Source organism: Gymnoscopelus braueri (genome assembly GCF_963280865.1).
Source record: "Gymnoscopelus braueri genome assembly, chromosome: 7".
Lineage (NCBI taxonomy): Eukaryota > Metazoa > Chordata > Actinopteri > Myctophiformes > Myctophidae > Gymnoscopelus > Gymnoscopelus braueri.
In genome coordinates this window covers 16,865,601-16,884,889 of record NC_137608.1, presented here as the reverse complement: position 1 = coordinate 16,884,889, position 19,289 = coordinate 16,865,601, and the positions used below count along the sequence as shown (strand labels likewise).

At 41.9% G+C, this 19,289-nt stretch overlaps 1 protein-coding gene across 2 annotated transcripts in view; it reads right to left on the bottom strand.

Moving 5' to 3' along the window:
• The window catches only part of nr6a1a (nuclear receptor subfamily 6, group A, member 1a), a gene marked incomplete at both ends in the record, with an annotated part of 86,045 nt that extends 66,974 nt beyond the window's left edge, over nucleotides 1-19,071 (bottom strand). For both annotated transcript variants that reach the window (XM_080433989.1, XM_080433990.1), the window contains 2 exons: nucleotides 4,343-4,390; nucleotides 19,002-19,071. In XM_080433989.1, the coding sequence (XP_080290115.1) occupies nucleotides 4,343-4,390; nucleotides 19,002-19,071 (118 nt within the window). The remainder of the gene's footprint in view (nucleotides 1-4,342; nucleotides 4,391-19,001) is intronic.
• Nucleotides 19,072-19,289: the final 218 nt, after the last annotated feature.

The window sequence follows — 19,289 nt, the reverse complement described above, 5'->3', positions numbered from 1 at the left end:
TATCATGACATGCCCAAAATAGGGATGCCATGGTTATAAGTGGTTAAAACACTAAACAACCTTCACTCTGGACTCTCATCCACAGTGTTGTTTATTTGTACTGCTTTACCAACTATTTCAATGCCTGCCATGAAAATTGCCATGTGATGATTAATAAAGTTAAAGGAGTAGTTCACCCAAACAATTACACACGCCATGAAGCCTTGAATTCATGGAGATTTTGAGGGTTTTGTCACATCCCTAAGCCAATAATTCAATGACCGGGTGGCTGCTCAGTAGGACACTCTTTGAGTCTCCTACTGGTCATCAAATTATTGGCTTAGGAATGCAAAAACAAAACAAAACAAATCCACATGAATTCAAGGCTTCATGGGGTGTGGAATTGATAGAAAATAATTGATTTTTTGGGGGGTGAACTATTCCTTTAATTGAACTGAAAACAATATGTGGAGAAAGCTTTTTGTCATCAACACAGAGAAGCTGAATAGCGGAGCCACCCGGGGCAAAGTTGAGGAGAGAAAGTCCTGTCCGTGCAGTGAATAGCCAGCTGGTAATGATTGACCATGGAACAGAGGCTACAACCAAAGCCCCCTTGATAACCCTGCTAATGGCCTACTCAGCAGTGATTGGTCAACTGTGTCCAGTGGGCCAAAGGAGGAAGGGTAGTGGGAGGGGCTTGGAACCAGGGACAGAGCTAGGTTGACATAGGGGTTGACATGGTGTAGGTAGGGCATAGCCTATGGCTGACACATGGAGCTGCCCTCCCTCCAGACAAGCTCATTGGTCTGAAAACCTTTCCAATTTGAACACAACACTTTTTTTATATTTTGCCATGTATAAAACCGGATCTTGGATCTCGGGAACGGCATGGCTCCCATTATGGATCTCGGTCCACATGTGGCCGATCTGTGATGTCAGTCATCTATGACGTCAGTTGTCTATGACATATCTATGATGTATGACTCGAAATTTGGGCACGGTTTCAGCCTGATCAAAGCATAGAGGTATAATATATCTAGAGGGCGGACTATAGCTATTCTGCCCCCAGCTATTCATTTCAATGAAAGTTGCTCACTGGCTTTTGAAGCACCCGAAAGAACACTACGTCCGCATTTGGGCACCCAAATTTGGTGCCCAAATGCGGACATAGCACCAAGCACCAAGCAGGCGCTCTAGGGTTTCAAACGGTAGAAGCATGCGCAAGTGGCGTTTTAAATGCCGAAGTATTACATTCTCAGATTTGACCACCAGGCGACGGCCGCTTCACTGTTCTACCGTGGATCATCAGAGCCCTGTTGACTTCCATTATAAAATGAATATATTTGAAAAAACATATACATATATTTGTGAAAAAGGTTAGTGGATGTACTTCTTTGGCCTATTGGAGTTTGACGCAAAAAAAAAGGTTTGACGCTCGGTCCAGCGGTTTATGAGATTAGCTCTGGACACAGACACACAGACATACCCTCTTACAGATGACTAGCCTCCTGCAGAGCCGCTCCATAAAAACGACTACAACCGTTGCTTGTCTGGTGGGTTTACAATCCTACAAACTGTGCCTTTGACCCAGATTTGATCCCTTAGATTGCCATGCCATTTATTTATATTTTTATGTCTTCATCTTTCTTTCTGTTGTTTTCACTTGCATCTTGAAAAGTGTAAGCAAACCAACAGTTTTGAGCACATTGTTCTCTTGCATTTTTGCCAGCACCTCAGGGAGCAACAGCTGTGCACAGGACACCACATTCTTATAGGTTTATAACCCAATCACCCGCAAATTAAACACAGATGAATCCCCTTCTGCACGTTCACAATGTTTGTGAGGTTCATTGCAAAATCTAAATCATTGGTCAAAAAAAGACCAACTGATATATCGGTTTGGCCAATATATCAGCAATTATGCAGCCGATGTGTCCTGATTTCTAACCACTTTCAACCTGGCGTCCCTATTCGGGGCAAGCGTTTAATTAAAAACAAAAACAAAATAGCTGATCCACAAGCTTGTAAGCATGTAGATCGGCCATTTTGGAAAAATGTTGAATACAGCTCAGTTCTGTAAATAAAATGAAGTATTTTATATTTGCTTGTTTGCTTGTTCATTGTATAATTAAAGTTACATGTTTTCATATTGAAGCTTAATACCATACTTTGTCTATCGAAACATTCATATTTATTTGTTTTTGAACATACTGTGATATGCAGTGAAATGTTCTCAAAGGGATGCTTTTTAATCAAATCTATGTTTTCTAAATAGATTTCAAGATATTGCATGTTCTAGCAAAATATCGGTAAAAACATCGGTAATCAGTGGTCTAGGATCAGACCCAAAAATCTGGCATCGTCAGGCTCTAGCTCTACTACATATTTTGGTAGCGTAGGCTGGCAGTTTGACAGAGAACGACGTGAGGGCCACATGGGGGTCCATCACAGAAACAGTGGGGTTCTAACTAAAAGTCCACTTCCCTTTAGGGTTCTGGGTGCGTTCGAGAGGTGAGAGATTAGGACTTCATCTACAGAGGTAGTCTTGAAAAACAGCTGTTGCTAACTCAGCTATTTGGCCCCTGACCTGTGTTTTGGTCACTGAATGGGGGTCTCTGAATTCCCACCCCTGTCAGAACATTTACAAGCTTGAGGAGCCCTGCCTTGGCTACCCCCACACACCCCTCCACCCGCTACAGCCCCTTGACCTCCACATCACCCTTGCCCACTGCGTGCACCGAGGCATCCAGGGAGGAGAATAGGCCGAGGAGGGGATAGTTGCTGCGGCTGTGTGAGCCCACCTCCTCAAGTTTACAACCCAATCAGGCCGGACCTCATAAATCCATGCCTCCTCTCGTAGTGCACAACAATGCTGGCCATTCTGTGTGTGTGTGCAGGTTTTAATAGCGCCCACCACCCACCCCCCCTACCCCAAACCTCATGCATCCTTCCACTGCTTCACGAGTCCCTCTAGGTTTATAGAGGGCCGGGACAGAGTGCTGATGAGAAAGCCCTAGTCCGGGGAAGAACTGCACACAATCAGGTCAGCGCGGAGTCACGGTGAGGTCAGATGGGGTCAGAAGTTTCTGAACTGAGTCTAACCTCTGACCCCTTCTCCGGTGCCACCTGGCGCTGCACTCACGGCCAGAGGAGAGTCCCAACTGAACTTCGCCTGAACCTGGACCTTAACATTGGACCATTCCCCCTAACCCCGGCCAGGCCCTTCCCTTCCAGCTTCCGACCGCTTGGGTCTTGCAGATTGTTTTAACCACAACAACAACCTTGGCGTCCCTATTTTGGGCATGTCATTATGGGGGGTGTGTCTAAGATTTTCTAAAATAGTGAAAATAGCAGATCTACAAGCTCACAATATGCTGCAATGCAACGTGTTGCGAGCTTGTAATCTGCTATTTTTTTCTGCAAAACAGCACCATCATACAAACGAGTACAAAATAGCTGATCATAGCTGATTTGTTCTTATCCAGAAAAACGTACAATTCGTGAGCAGACAGCGACTCACTGTCTTTCCAAACGACACTTCAAAACAACACATGGCTGCAGACGAACACATTGGCTCTTCTTCCAGGGATCAAACTTGTAACCTTTCTGTTATAGGACTCTTTAACCACTGAGTGACCCTGCTACTCACATGGACCACTAGCAGTCCAAAGCACAACTAAAACGCAGAGGAAAGAACTGAGACAAGCCTGTCTTTTATGGTGTCTGGAAATAGTTTTTGTCACTCACTGAAACAAAAAACCATTAAAAAGGTCTTAGTTGAAAGTAATATATTGTACCTTGAGATGCCACTATACCTTTTTCTTTGTTTTGTATTCATTTTCATCCCCACTTCCAAGGATACCATATATATCAGAGTAGATTCTACTCTGATAGATGGATCAGAGTAGTAGTAGATGCTATTGCATTATTGTTGAGCCGATACTGCCCTCTTGTGGAATATAATGGAATTACATGACATACATAAAATTGTCTGTCTTCACCACTAGAGAGTGATCTTTAGCTAATGATTTTACTAATAGCGATCCAAATACTCGCCTACTTTCCAATGTAATTATTGTACGTGCTGTCATTACTGTCAAGGGTCAAAGCACCTATTCTTGCATGCCATTTACTACTGAAATTAACCTGACTGACATGGTGAGAAAATTCTATGTGGGTCATACAGCATTATGTGAAAGTAGTATGGCTAGTGGTAACTTAATTGAGCATGAAAAGAGCTAAATTGAACATGGTAAATGGGGATTTTGTTCAACATAAGTGAAAAAGCAGCATGAGACCCAATACAAACAGAGTAATGTTCTGGACACAATGCCGATAATAAATGCATGGTTTGTGAACTCACCCATGCCATCATTCTGTTCCACCTCCAGAGGATGGTCACCATAAAAGCCTGGAAAACAGAAGGGTTACATAGGGCAAGATTAGCTCATCGTGTCGGTTAATAATTACAATTGGCTCTGGGTCTAATTTTTGGGGTGATACGCAGCTGAAAGAGTACAGGACAATTCTGGACATTTGTAGCAGTAGCTAAAATAAACAAACCAGAAATTAACATAGTCAATACAATTCATACCAATTAAAAGACGTTGGAACGCTTATCCATTTTTTACACAAAGTAAGAGTGAACAAAAATTAACCTCATATTTATTGCAAAGGCACAACAAAAGATAGACATTTTCATTTAACCACATGAATGAACCCAAGGATCCCTTTTCTGGGCATGTCATGATTGGGGGACATTTGATCTACAAGCTCACAATGTGTTACAACGTGAAGCCACACGTTGTGAACTAGAGGGGGCCGAGTATAAACCGCTGGGGGACCCCGGACAAGGAAGTACATAGGGTTAAGTGGTTAATATTCAGATTCTAGTATGGCAAATCAGTATTGGCAGGGAGAAAGCAATACTGTGCATGCTTACCAGGGCCATGGTTTAGTTCTGGCGTCACTAATCTATAATGAGGAGTGAACAAGTGCCAGACAATGGTAGAGCGCTCTACACTTTCACATCCAAACCTACACATACATAAGCTTGGATTGGCTTCACGGTAGGCCTGGGCAACATATTACTATTGTGATACAAAACTAGATATTGTCTGGGATTTTGGATATTGTAATTTCATGATATGGTGCATGTGTTGCCTTTTCCTGGTTTTAATCACTGAAGCACTATTTTGTACTTAATTTTTTTTTGGAAGATAAATAGATAGATGCCCAGTTAGTATCTCAACCTCACCGAATTTTGAAGCCAATATGTTTTCCAAAATAGGGATGCCAGGTTGAAAGCGGTTAATTTATGCAAAATCCAATACAATATGTCCATTGTAAATCTGTGGTGGGAACACATGGTGAAGGTAACTTCAGGTTTCCTACATAGATGTACTCCCTGTAGCACTCTATACCATCTCTGAATAAAGATGTCCTCCCTGACTATAGCACTCTATTCTATCTATGAATAAAGATGTACTCCCTGTAGCATTCTATACCATCTCTGAAGAAAGCTGTACTCCCTGTATAATTCTATAGTATTTCTGCATGAAGATGTCCTCCCTGTAGCATTCTATACTATCTCTGAATAAAGATGTCCTTCCTGACTGTAGCACTCTATACCGTGTTTGAATTTCTCCCTGAAGCATTATATACAGTCTCTGAATTTCTCCCTGTAGCACTCTATACTGTCTCTGAACAAAAATAAACTCCAAAGACATTTTTCTTTAATGTGAACCAAATGTGGAGATTTCAATTGTGGGAACCACCAATATGAAATAAAACAAAATCTACATGGGAACAGCAATGTGGATCTTCATGTGGCTATCCTGTGATGCAAGTCAATCAATCACAATAACATCTGTCATCATCCGACATATTTATCATGTATGACTCCAACTTTGGGAAAGGTTTCACCCGATCAGAGCCCCGCTGACATCCGTTCAAAAAACTAAGTATAAACCTCTCGAGTTGACCAAGCTTTTTTTTGCCCTGCCTCTCAGGATATGGACAGTCTACCCCTGGAGGTCAGGTGTTTTAAAACGAGCGACCGCCCCAGGTGGCGCCATCTTGTGAGGTTTTCAGCTATTACTTTCAATGGTGTGACATCACATTCCTCTTTACATAAGGCTGATGTTCATTTGCTTGTTCTGTGGTTAAAGACCTAATGAAATGAAAAATATGTTTTTCAAACTTTTAGAGCATATCCGTGGTCATATTAGGACATACACTTGACAATAGATGCCAAAAAAATTGTATTTTTAAGTCAAAAGTTCCTAAAAGTTCAATCTTAATTACTTCCTGTCAAACTAGTCCATACCCGGATATAAGCACACCCAAACGAATAAGCTTCAATCCATTTTAAGACCCACTGAGGAGAAAAATGCACATTCGTAACTGTATGAAAGTCCCCGTCCATCGATTGGTCATTATATCACTAACTGTAGCGCTCTATACCGTCTCTGAATAAAGATGTACTGTGGGTAGTTGTTGATGATGAAACCGTTTTTGTAATTAAAGCGCTTCTGCGCTTTATTGACCACAAAAGTACTTGGCACAACAGTCTATATATTGCCAATTTGCCATGCATTTAAATCAAGTCCTTTATACCTTTGCACCATTGAGACAGCTCTCTCTCTCTACTGGCATGCTCTATGATGTTCTGTGTGCCCTGAGTCCAGGTACAGCATGCTACTATAAAGAGGAGAGCACAAGAATAGACAACTGGAAACATCTGCCAATCAATTGACTGCGGCACTTCTCTCTGAGTCACTCCCCCTGGCTCCACCCACAGATGTCTTAAATAGAGTGAGCGTTCACAGAAATGCTAGTCCCTCAAGCTAGACTGTTGATTTTTCAAACGCTTCCATTCCATCCTACAGTTTGTGCAACGGAAGTGCTGAAAAAGTGGATATCCAGCCTCCTCGGCCCTTCCGTTTCGTCTTTGTAGACGCGCAAATTTGCCCTACTGTAAATCAAATTATTCTGAACATATATACTGCCCTACAAAGCCAAAGTGCAGTAAGTAACTACGTTTTTGGACACACCGACTTATTTGTGTATCCCAAAGGTCAAATTAGCCTTCGTGATTTTGGGGGATAAACAATTACCTCAAGGACAGATATATAATTAGTGTAATATCACTTATATGCCGATATCTCATTTGGCTGACCAGTTGAAACACTTTTAAACCCATTTATCAGTTAAAAACAATAGGCAGTATAGCTTGATGTTTATCAGAAATTGAAATTCTAAAATATATTTTATATATATTTTTAAATATATATTTTTGGTGAACGGGAACAGATGACGGCTTCCTTTCTAGGCCATCAGGAGGTGCGGTTCCAAACTCTATAACATTCGGAGATTGTGGAATAGTTTTCTGGCAACACGAGACTACAGAAATGCTAATAAAAAGCTTATATTTGAGAAAAGTTAAAAATCTGCTTCCTCACTCCCTGCATGTCAAAAATGCACATGTACAATTTTCAGATTGACTGGTCAACCCACGCACTAATGAGATAAATGGATGAGGACAGACAGACACAGCAAGACAGAGGTTTCCTCATTTCATAGTAGGATAGTAGGATTTTATAGTTGGAGATTTAATTGTTGTTTTTAGGCAGTGTCAGTGTTTTTACTGTAATCCGTTTGTGACTTCCTAAGATTCCCTTGAAAGTAGGTAAAGTGTGTAGGGTACTTCATGTTAGCATTATACCAATATTTTCATACCTATTTAGAGGTAAGCAATAAAATGCTCAGTCTTCATTTATTGATTTGTAAGGATTTTACTGTATTTTTACTTAATTTTTTTTAGCCACTTTTTTTCCTTCTCCACATTGAAAACCGACTCAGTGGCCACTGGGCCACCATAGTCTGAACCATCTGTGCTGGCCATCGGGTGGACGGGCCGGTCCATGTCTCACTTACACTCTAGCCAACCAAAATCCATCATTCAAATACATAAGTGTGCAAAGTGCCCCAGTCGGCGCGTCAGATCCCCCTATCTCTGTCAGTGTACCACCCTGCCATCAACAGCTGTAGACCCCTGACCCGACACACGCCAGCTGCCCCCCCCCCCCCGCACACCACACACCCCCCATCTGCCCTCCTCCCCGTCTACAGCGCCCCCCCAATCAACACTGGCATATGTTCTCCCTGGAGCATACACCAACACACACAGAGACAGACGTTCTCTTCAAACACACACGTGCCCCGCTCTCTCTTCCTTACGCTCAAAACACAAACTACACATGTGCACGGCGCACGGAGACAGGCATGCATGCTGTGTGCACGGGCCGACAACCGCGTATGTACAATAACTGACCACCACAGACAGGCATTAAGACACACACACCCACAAGCAGCTCGCCTATGCATACAGTTTGTATGCACATGCATGCATACGGTTTGCCCACAAGCATGTATACACTAAATAAATACTGGGAATGTAAACATCCATCAACCTTGCAGATTTACAGTATCCTTTAAACACACATAGATTTTCCCCTCGTTCAAAACCAGTCAATCCTGCATTCCAAACAGCTTGGATTAACCCGGGTTCCAATCACTGCTCTAAGGCAGCAGTGTTAGCTGATAATGGGATCACGGGCAGTGAAGAATGGAGCTCCAGTGTGTGGTCTCCCCTGCTAATCCTCATGGCAGCCTATTGACCATTATAGCCCCAGGCAAGGAGGGCTTTCCAGCAGCGGCCAATCCAACCGGAGCCCGCTCGGCCGTGGCCCATTGTGTGTTGACAAAGAAGGGCTGCATCTTTAACCTTTCACCCCTGAAAACCTCCGCAACCTCCGGCGCAATCAGCCTTCCATCAGAACAACATACAGGCTCTTGTGCTCTCTCGCTCTCTCTCTCTCTCTCGCTCTCCATCCGAGGACAGGAATTCATGCACAATAAAACATTCACATTCATCCATGATGGATGAATGGCGTACAGCATTTTGTTTGTTGCTGTGGAAACCTTGTATGTCCAAAACCATTACTTTTCAGGAAATGGAAAAAGCAACCTGAGTTTCATTGTATCCAATGCGTCTTTTGTGCAAAACAGTGAGTTTGAAGAAACTGTAATGTCACAGTTGTTGTTGTTTTTTTACATATTATGTGGTGATTCAGATGACATGGTTACGAAACATTATAGTTAATACAATGTATTTCAAACCACTGATGGCTTGTCAGTTGTCACACAGAAGGTACATTTCTTATAAGGAGCCATATGGTACTTGGGGTTGTTTGTGCATGAGGCCACAATGTAAGGGGGCCCCCCACGATAATGTAACAGAGTGTAACATTGAATGTACAGCAAATGCGCCAATACTGTCCCCTCCTCCCCTAACTCAGCCCCCCCCTCCCTCCCAGTCAATACCCCCATTTGAGAAATCACTTCTCCTGCCCTTCTGCCTTTAACCCAGCATCTCTAAAATTTCATACACCCTCATAGTCCATCACTGTCCCAGGCAGCGCTTCTATCCCAGATGGCTGGGGTTCCGCATGGCCAGTGGAGGGGCACGCCACCCTGTTATGTGAGTAGGGCTGGCCCCATACCTGCCAGGCTGCCTGCCTGTATAGCGAACCCCCAGCTAGCCCGGGCTCTTATCTCAACACAGAGACCCCAACCTCCATCTATCACATGTCACACTATAGGAGGTGGGCGGGTGGGGGTGAGAGGGGGGGGGGGTCCGTCACCAAGACACCAGGACAGGAAGGCAGAACAAGAGGGAGGGAGAAGGATGGAGAAGGAAAAGTAGAAAGAGGAAGAGTGACTGACTGGAGTGACTGACTGACTGACTGACTGACTGACTGACTGTAGGGGTGAGTGAGCAAGCGAGCAACTGACTTGACAGAAGGACTCAGTGAGTGAGAAGGTAAAGGAGTCAAGTAATTAAGGAGCGGGCTAACATAGTAATCGACAAACAGAACACAGATAGAAGAGGCAGAGGCTCCCACAAAACCTTCCCTTTACTTCCCCTTGAACAATACAGTCGGCCCTCAGGTGACGTCACAACGACACTGCTCGATCAATCGCGCTTCCTTCTTTCCTGACTGTATGATTGATGGGAGGAAGTAGCGACCACAGATATGTCATTGTTTCCCCCTACACTACAGGACAAAATGACTCCTCTCTCTGCTATTGAGAGGTCAGAAAGGAGTGGGGCTCGAATCCCCCCCTGGGCGCTCCTCAATCCACACACCCACAGAGACGAGTGACGGAGACAGCCAAGCATGACTGTAAGGAGTTTCAGTTTGCCGTGAAGGAGCAGATGGGGTTATAAAAAGGGAAAAAAGTAGAAGGCAGAGACATTTCCACTGTTATGTGACCCCCCTGGCTTCAGGGGGTCAGTGCTGCTTCATTGGCACTATCAGGCAGGCTGAGTGGAGGGGCTTGTTAGTCCCATATGGGGTCAATGTTGCCTCCGGTGGGTGTTAACGGGCCACTGAATCTGGGAGTAGCGCTACCCAACACCAGGTCCCACAGGTACCCCTAAATCGCCCCTATTTACAACCATTCAGGAACACTACATGCACCCAGAATAACAAAGAGACTATAAACAGTCAAATCCTCAGTGTTTCCACTTTCAACCTGGCGTCCTTATTTTGGGCACGTCAATATAGGCAAACATTTACAAACAATTTACAAAATAAAATAAAAAGTATTTTTTTTTAAAACAAGCAAACATAGCAGATCTACAAGCTGCACTGCATTGTGTGAGCTTGTAGATTTGCTATTTTTGCTATTCACCGTATGACAACATAGGCACTTAGGTGACCAAACCACCAACTGTCTCCATCTGTAATCACGCTCTCACGAAGTTCAACCAGGTAAGGGACTGTAGATTCAGTTATATCAGTGGTTTTCAAACTTTTTGTGCCCAAAGCACACCGAAGGGAATGTCAAAATCTCAAGGCACAAAAGCAAGAATTTGTGAGGAAAATAATAATAAATAATAATAAATTATATTATAAATAATATTTATGAAATGGTCCTCTGTGTTGGGAAATGATTGCACACAAAGTACACTTTTTGCTATAATAATGTGTACCGTAATAATGTGTGGTTGTCACAAAATCCCAAGGCACACCTGAACTTGTCTCGCAGACTCGCAGCACACCAGAGTGCCTCTGCACACCGTTTTGGGAATAGAATCTGATCGGTGGGGCCAAGACCACCTCACTACCGCCTTGCGGTGGGTATTGCATATGACAGATTGTGGAGGAACTCGAGTGTTGGCTCCACAGGCTGCTCTGTGGTCATCCCTTTGACCCCTACAGCTGACCCATGACCCTGCTGTGTAACACCACGCAGCACAATGTCTGCTCTGTCTTACCTAGCGCTCCTAGCCAACCAAGCGCTGTGCTGCCCCCATGGCGCACACGCTCCCTCTGAGCGCAACTCAAGTTCAGAAAACTTCCTCTGGTCTATGAATTCTTCATTTTTTCTGTCTTCAAAGAAGAACAAAACAAGTGTAATGAGAACTCATTTAAAAATGGAATCAAATAAAGCATGGATAAAAACAAAAAAAGTCAGACAAAAAAAAAAACACGATACCTCTGCACCTAATGATTTGCACCTAAACAGAGAAAATACATTTGCCGAAAAAGCCATTTCTCTGTTAAACAAAAGCTGCTTAACTGTGCATGGACTCAATGGTCCAAAGGTGCTGCGGCCCACTTTCAGGAGACTTTCAAGTCTCATGAGTCATGAATATATGTTATGCTAAACTAATGAGTGTATGTCTTTATCTGGCCTAATCCCGGCGAGGCGGTCGGGCAGAGGGTCAAGCTGTGGTCAGAGGCGGAGAGGGGCGAATGGGGGCTCTGTCACCATGACTTGACACGCTCAAAGGATCAACTTCCCTTTCATCATGCCAGGGGTCAGAGTTTTACTACCTTGGAGAGCTGGGTAGCGTACTGCACTGTGCAAACTCAGGGGCTAGCAAACCATCTGATAATAATCACCTAATAACACGAAGCGGATAATGCACCAGGGGGACATCCGCCCCGTGCGGCGGAAAAGCTGCTGTGACACCGTGAATTAAGATATTGATAAGATATTGATTCATTTAACCCTCTTAGATTCAACCGCTTCGGGTTGTTTGTGGACAGTATCTGTGTGTGTGTGTGTGTGTGTGTGTGTGTGTGTGTGTGTGTGTGTGTGTGTGTGTGTGTGTGTGTGTGTGTGTGTGTGTGTGTGTGTGTGTGTGTGTGTGTGTGTGTGTGTGTGTGTGTGTGTGTGTGTGTGTGTGTGTGTGCATGAGATCTATCTGTCCCTGCATGTATGTGCTTGTGCATGGGTGGGAGCATTTGAGTGCAAGTGTGATGAGGTAATGAGAATTGTGGCTGGGAATTTAGAAAAATCCAAACAGTTTAACAGATTCCTGTTAAAAGCAGTCATAGTGCACAGGACTGTGTGTCTTTGCTGTTGACTGTGAAATTACTGCGGTGTCCAAGTCTTCAATTTACTGTGTGGCTCTGCTCAAGATCAATACAGAAAGGTCGAATTGTGCCTTAAAATCCAATTACAATTGAGAGAAACTACTCATGTCCCTGCCAAATAAGGACCTTTGCATTCAAACATTGGCATATTTTGTTTCCAATAAATCAGCTAGTCCACTGAAAAAGCAGTTAACATCCTATCTCTGAGTATGGTTGTGGTGTTAACCAATAACCAATAGTAAAAACCTGACTTGGATGTTGTTAGTAGGAGGTTGGAAGGATCAGAGGAATTTTTAAATAAAAACCACCACCTTTTGAAATAGTTGACACCTACACTTTACAGTACAAAGCACCTCATGGGCTACTTTTATGTTTAGGACCTACTATTGGGGAGACATCATCACATGAGGACTCATCATTAAATAATAGTTATGAAACACCCTGTATTTCAACATTGAGACGTTCTTGAAATATCACTTTAGAAATGTTAGGTAGATATTTTAAATGATATACTTAAGTGGAAACCCCCCCTCCTCCCTCAAGCAACTGCATCCTTTCGTTCCGTGGAGAGGGACAGTTTCACAGCAAAGCCATTCCTTCTCTACATACCAAGTTCAGTGTTTTACAGCTGCCTGTAAACTCATCCTCCCAAATTCAAACTCAAATTGACGACGTTTATGGCTTCTGGCTGGCCTACGTGTTGAATATCACAGGGACCCGACAAAAGTCCTGGCACCCCTCGGCTCATAGATAAGCAGTGTCACTGTACCAACTGTCCCCCATACCGTTACTGTATCGCCTGCGCCACAAAATAATGGTTTATGGCTGCCTCAGCCAACCGACTGACCCACCGACCAACCCCCGCCTGCATCTCAATACCAGCTGTTAATTGTTCATCCCTCCAGGTCGTCGCTTTGGGCTCTATCAATGAACAAAACAACTCTGCAACCAACCTTGCTGCTGCTGCCCTCAATGGTTCTTCTACCCTGTAGCTCATGGCTCAAGTGGAGGTTGTAAATACTTTCCTGGGTTACGTGGAGGTCAGCAGAGACTTGGCCATTATGGCTTAACCACTTTAACCCTGGCGTCCCTATTTTTGGGCATGTCAGGATAGGCGAAAATTTGGAAAGAAAGAAAATAGCCCATCTACAAGCTCACAATGCATCGCGTCGCGGTGAGTTGTGAGCTTATAGATGGGCTTTGACTGACTGACTACCCTCGTAATGTCTCCCCTCCCTGTTTCCTGACTCTAGATTCTTATCAAAAATAAAGCATAAAATGTCAATTCTTTAGTCTGTGTTGCTGTAATGGATAATGACAAAGACGATTAGAGTAGTATTGACCCCTCTAGCACACACACATCCGTCCATCTATACACACAGTATATACACACAGTGTATACACACTATATATAAATAGTAGGTGTGAATCTTCATTGCACTCAAGATTCAATTACGATTCACCTGTTAATGATTGGATTCAATTCGAGATTTTATTCGAGATGTATCTCGATGCATCTCAATTTTCTATATTTTTGCATAATAGCTTATTTTACATCAATTAATATAAGCAGTCATCATGAACTCTATAAAGTTATTTAACATGATGTGTGTATAATTACACTCCTTTAATCACAAATGTCTTAACGTTAAATTACATTTTGTAAACCAAAATAAATAAATGGTAATTAGGCCTAGCCTACCTATTGTGAAAATGTTCAGTCCTCACAACCAAAACATAAATCCTTCTGCAGTGTATTATCTTTACAACTGTGCTGCCTATAATATAAAAAAATAAGGTAATAATGTAGCAGCTGTGAGAAAAGGGAACTTCAGAACAATCTGAGCACACCTTAGTGTTAATTTAACTCAGAGTGTGTGATATGAGACTCAGATATATGACCCTTCCATAGCAGACCTACTGTCTCACAACGCATCACATTGCGGCATAGGTACATAGGCATTTAACATCTCGGTGAATGTCATCTTCTTTGTCGACAAGGCAAGTATCTGTTAATACCGATATACAGCCGATAAATTGGTGCATCCCTATGCAATACTACCAAGTACCAAAACTTAATTATAACTTTGGCTATCAAACATCTTGTCAGAGTGTGTTCAAATGGCAGATCTTTGATTTGGGTTCAAAAACAGCTTCATCGACAAACCACTTAATGACAGATTTAGAAGGTTGAGATTATTAGGATAAACTGCTGATTAATAAAGCTCCCGCATTGACTGATATTTTGTGGGGGTATCGTTGCTGAATTGTGTCGGCATATGACTGTACTGACACTGTCCTTGCTGTGTTGTGAGCCGTTAGTGAGAGGTTGTGGTCACGCTTCAAACAGACCACACAGTGTCTGGCTTCATCCGATTATCTGCTTCTCCTCTTCATCATGACAGAGATGACCAGTGGAATGCCTGTTGCCAGGAAACAACAGTTTCAGGTCGCAGGGACAGGATGGAGGGGACCTTGGACACTCACTCACTCTCTCTCCCTCCCTCCCACCCTCCCCCGTCTCTCTCTCTCTCCCCCCCATTCTCATTATATACACTATATATATATATATATATAGCTATAGAGAGAGAGAGAAAGAACAAGAGGTATCTTATGTAGTTATTGAGATATCAGTAGTCTAGTTTGCGAGTAAATGGTAAATGTACTGCATTTATATAGCACTGTTCTAGTCTTCCAACCACTCAAGGCACTTAACAATGAGTACGTACCGATCAACCACCAGTAGAAAAATATATATATATTTGTTTTTCTGTTAGAGACTAAGGATATTTTCTGATAGGAAATGTCACCAGTTTAATTTAAAAGAGATTGTTTGCCATTTGAGACTCCAATACTGAATGTTAAACATTTATAATGACAAAATGGTGCCGTTGAATATAATTTAATTTATTATCATCTTTATTTATTTTGTCACCAATTTTATTTATTTATTCCACAATTAACACAAAATATTGATATTTGTTCGATGGCAAATCATACCTAATAATATGCTGTAAAAACAATCAGATTCTTGTTGAAACAACATATTATTTTTATATTGAAAACATTTTTTTCTTTAATTATTACTTCAGCTGTCCTCCAGAATAAAAGTGATTTCAGAATCGATGGTTTAGAATTGTAATAAGATAAAGAAAATAGAATTTTGAGGGAATGTTCTTTATTTTATTTTATATAAATTTGTAAAATGTTTGTGCTTTCACTTCTCTTTAGATTGTAACATCTGTCCGGTTCAAATGATAAAAGGTTAAGTCTTCTCATTTCGGCCCTTACATAATTTCTTTGATTTCGAGAACAGAGATCAATGGAATAAATAATAGGTTTTAATGTAGAGTTAATTCTGTTAAATATTGATGTCTATTTTGAGTATTAAAAAAGTCATTTTATAATGTGTTTCCCTTGCACTTTAGTCTTAATGCTTTTAATATTTTATGTGAAGCAGTTCGAATTGCTTTAAATGTATACAAATAAACTTGCCTTGTCAAAACAAGAACATTTAGAATTTAAAATATGGCAGTATGTTTGTTTTTAAGATCATATCAATTGATTCAAATACGTTTTAAACTACTTAATTTACATTTCAAACAAGAGGCATTATCTCAACATGCACAGATTTTCTTCAACTGCTTTTAACATTTAATTAAATTATGAAAAATTAAAACATCTTCTAAGCTTCTAACCTTAAGTTAGTTTTTATAGTTTGTGAGCCAAAAAATGTTTATATATATACATATATATATAATACATTTTAGTAAATGTGTTTCTTTTCATGCGTGTTCCGCTTCCAACCAGTTAGAAGTCACGCATTTTAAATGGGAGGGGGAGACGTAGGGTCCAGGTCTTGTCATTGTGGCTGTTGACACAGATTGTGAGATAAGAGATAGGAGTTTAAGATGGAGTCAAAGTTAAGAAGACGTGATGGATCACATCTGCCTGGTTGTGACCCTCTCGCCCCCTCCCTCCCCTCACTCTGCTTTACCCCACCTCCTCTACTGTACTCCTGAATCATTATTCACCGTCACTGCAGGGGTCACATCCTGCCTTGCCTCCATCCCCACCCACCCACGACACTACCAATCCTCCCCAGGGAAAAGAGAAGGCATACAGAGACGCCTTGCCCACACACACACACACACCACCACCCCCACCACCCTTCCACGGTGCAGAGCTGTGAGGCTGACAAAGCACTTTCTTTCATTTGATCTGTTAAAGCTGCCCTGTTAGGCACCAGCCCCTAAGGCCAAAGAAGCCACACCAACATTTTTCCTTTTTTTCTTCTTTTTTTTTGCTGAGCACGATTACATTTTTTTAAAAGGCATTTCATTGACCTGAGGGGACAAAAAGACGAATTCTTGGCACATGGTCAATTCTGAAATCAATGGAAATTGAGTTTCTTCTTCAAATCTGTTTAGGGATAAGGCCAGCAATTACAGATAAGCTGTAAACCTGCCTGTATACACAATGTGAAAACATGAGGTGAAAATCCAAGTCAATGGCAGTGGCATTCATTCCATTTCCCCAAAACGTGCTAAATTGTGCTGTAAAGTGGTGTTAGAAATTCTCAAGGAGCCAAAATGGTTGTAAAAGATGTGATTTTGTAAGAGTAAATGATATATAGTAATATGAAATATTTGTTTTAGCAATTTAATCAAATTACAATTTATTTGACAGTTCTATAATGACTTTACTGAATCTAATTATGCATTTTGGGGCTAAGTGTTTCATTGAATTAGGTTAACTTAAACATAAATACAGGGCCTACCAATTTGAAAAGTGTTTTAATAGGATTTAGCTATAATGGGGTGTTGTTAATTTCCAGGACTGCATAATTGATGTTTATTGTTGTTGTTTTTTAAAGATAATCAGTTATGTAATGTCAGAATTAACATGAAATAATTAATTAATGCCAAATAGCCTAAAATAACCAACACATTTCGAGTCTTATGCCAACTAGTTAAATTGGGCTATTTCTTTTTGCCAAACACGCAAACGAAAATATTAACCCATTAATGACAATTCGACAGTGTATATGCAATAGGCATCATCACCTCTGTTCGTACGTTAAATAAGGCTTTGCAACCTGTTTCAAACAGGCTTCTCTTGCACGGTTAAAGGAATTTTAATCTTGGAAATGTCAATAAATCTTCACACACCCACATGGGGGCACGATATGGGACTGGCGCCTGAGAGAGACATGTCCTTCTGAGGCAAAGCAACGGAGCCCTGTTTTTAGCTTGTAGACCTGTCAATGGGAATTTGCATGAAAATTAAAAAGGGGGAAAAAAGAAAACGCTTTGTGACAAAGTCAAATTGATGACCAAGCCTTTACAGAAAATGTCGGAAGACTTGCCAGCATGGTGATCAATCCCCCTTTGATGTATAGCAACACATTAATCACTCATCATCATATGAGGCAACTTTGTATCCATATCACACAGACATTAATTATGGACTAGGCGGGCCTACAGTATATTAATCAGAACAGTGCAGGAGCTTTGGGTTATTCAACAACACAGTTCTAATGATTGAACTGGAATCTTGTCATCCTCCTTATCCTTGTTTTTTTTGCAGTCTTCGTTTCCATCTTTTCCATCTATTGTAATAGTGCAATAGCCAACACCGGATTTGGTGACTAAACCTAATAGCTTCAGGGCGTTCTCCAAGTTCAAAAGTTCACTTTTTACGATCTACCCAAAGCCCGCTGACTACCCACGTCCAAATAAAAACATTCCTACCTCTGTTCCCAGCAAACCCAACTCAACCCCAATACACATCACAGTGCATGGGAAATAAACATATCACAAGAAAAACCACCATACAATGCATTGAATTGAATAGATAGGACCCCAATGGAAACGAGTCCACAAGGACTTTTTTGTGTAAATCCTTTAAGACCAAGTGGATAACTGTACTCGTGCTGTTTGCATTTCTGTCTAATAAAATATTCAAGCAATCAATCAATAACCAACCATTAGATATCAGCAGGTCTTTGAATGAAGACGATTTCAATAGGGTACCGAAAAGTCTTCAATTTAAATGTCTGTTTCATTTGAAAAAGCTATTGTTTTGCCATTTTCATAATCGTTTGAATTAATTAATGTCAACCTTGTTCAATCACCCGGGGAGCGATAGGCGTCTAGCACACACACACACCACTGTAAGCACACACACCCCTGTAGTGGGTGATGCTGCGAGCAATTTATGAGTTAATTATACACACACATCTCAATTAAATCACATATGAATTAACCTTATTAACAGAAAGGCGTGATGAAAGGCATGTCGGAACTTAGATATGATTCCCCCCGCCAACCCCCAAAACAACTAAAATCACGCTACCTTCATGTTTATTTACGTAGCCTTAGCTAAAAACCCACCGGCCAAAACGCTTAATTTACAGACAAATACACTCCATCAAGCAACGGTGTCGCTTGCCGAAAAGAACCGAGGCTACAAGAAAACAACGCGTACGCGTTGTTATCTTGTAGCCTCGGTTCTTTTCGGCAAGCGACACCTAAAAATTAAGATATCGCTTTGCTTTGCACCTACCGCTGCTCACGGACTTCGCATTGTTTCGTTCCGGGAAGTCGAACCCGTTCGCCCTCTTCTCTATCTCCATTCTCCTTCTTCATGGGCCGCACGGGAGTCTGTATCTGCGTGTGTTGACGTCTTCCTGTAGCCGCAGATAAATGTTAATGTATAAAAGCCTGCTGGAAATGGAAAGATGCAGCCGTTGTGATGATTCTTCTGTCCGCCGTTGCTCACTGGGTGAACCGCGGCCCCATGCTTACTGATGTTAGTCAGCGGGGGGGATAACAGTCTATGATCCACACCCCC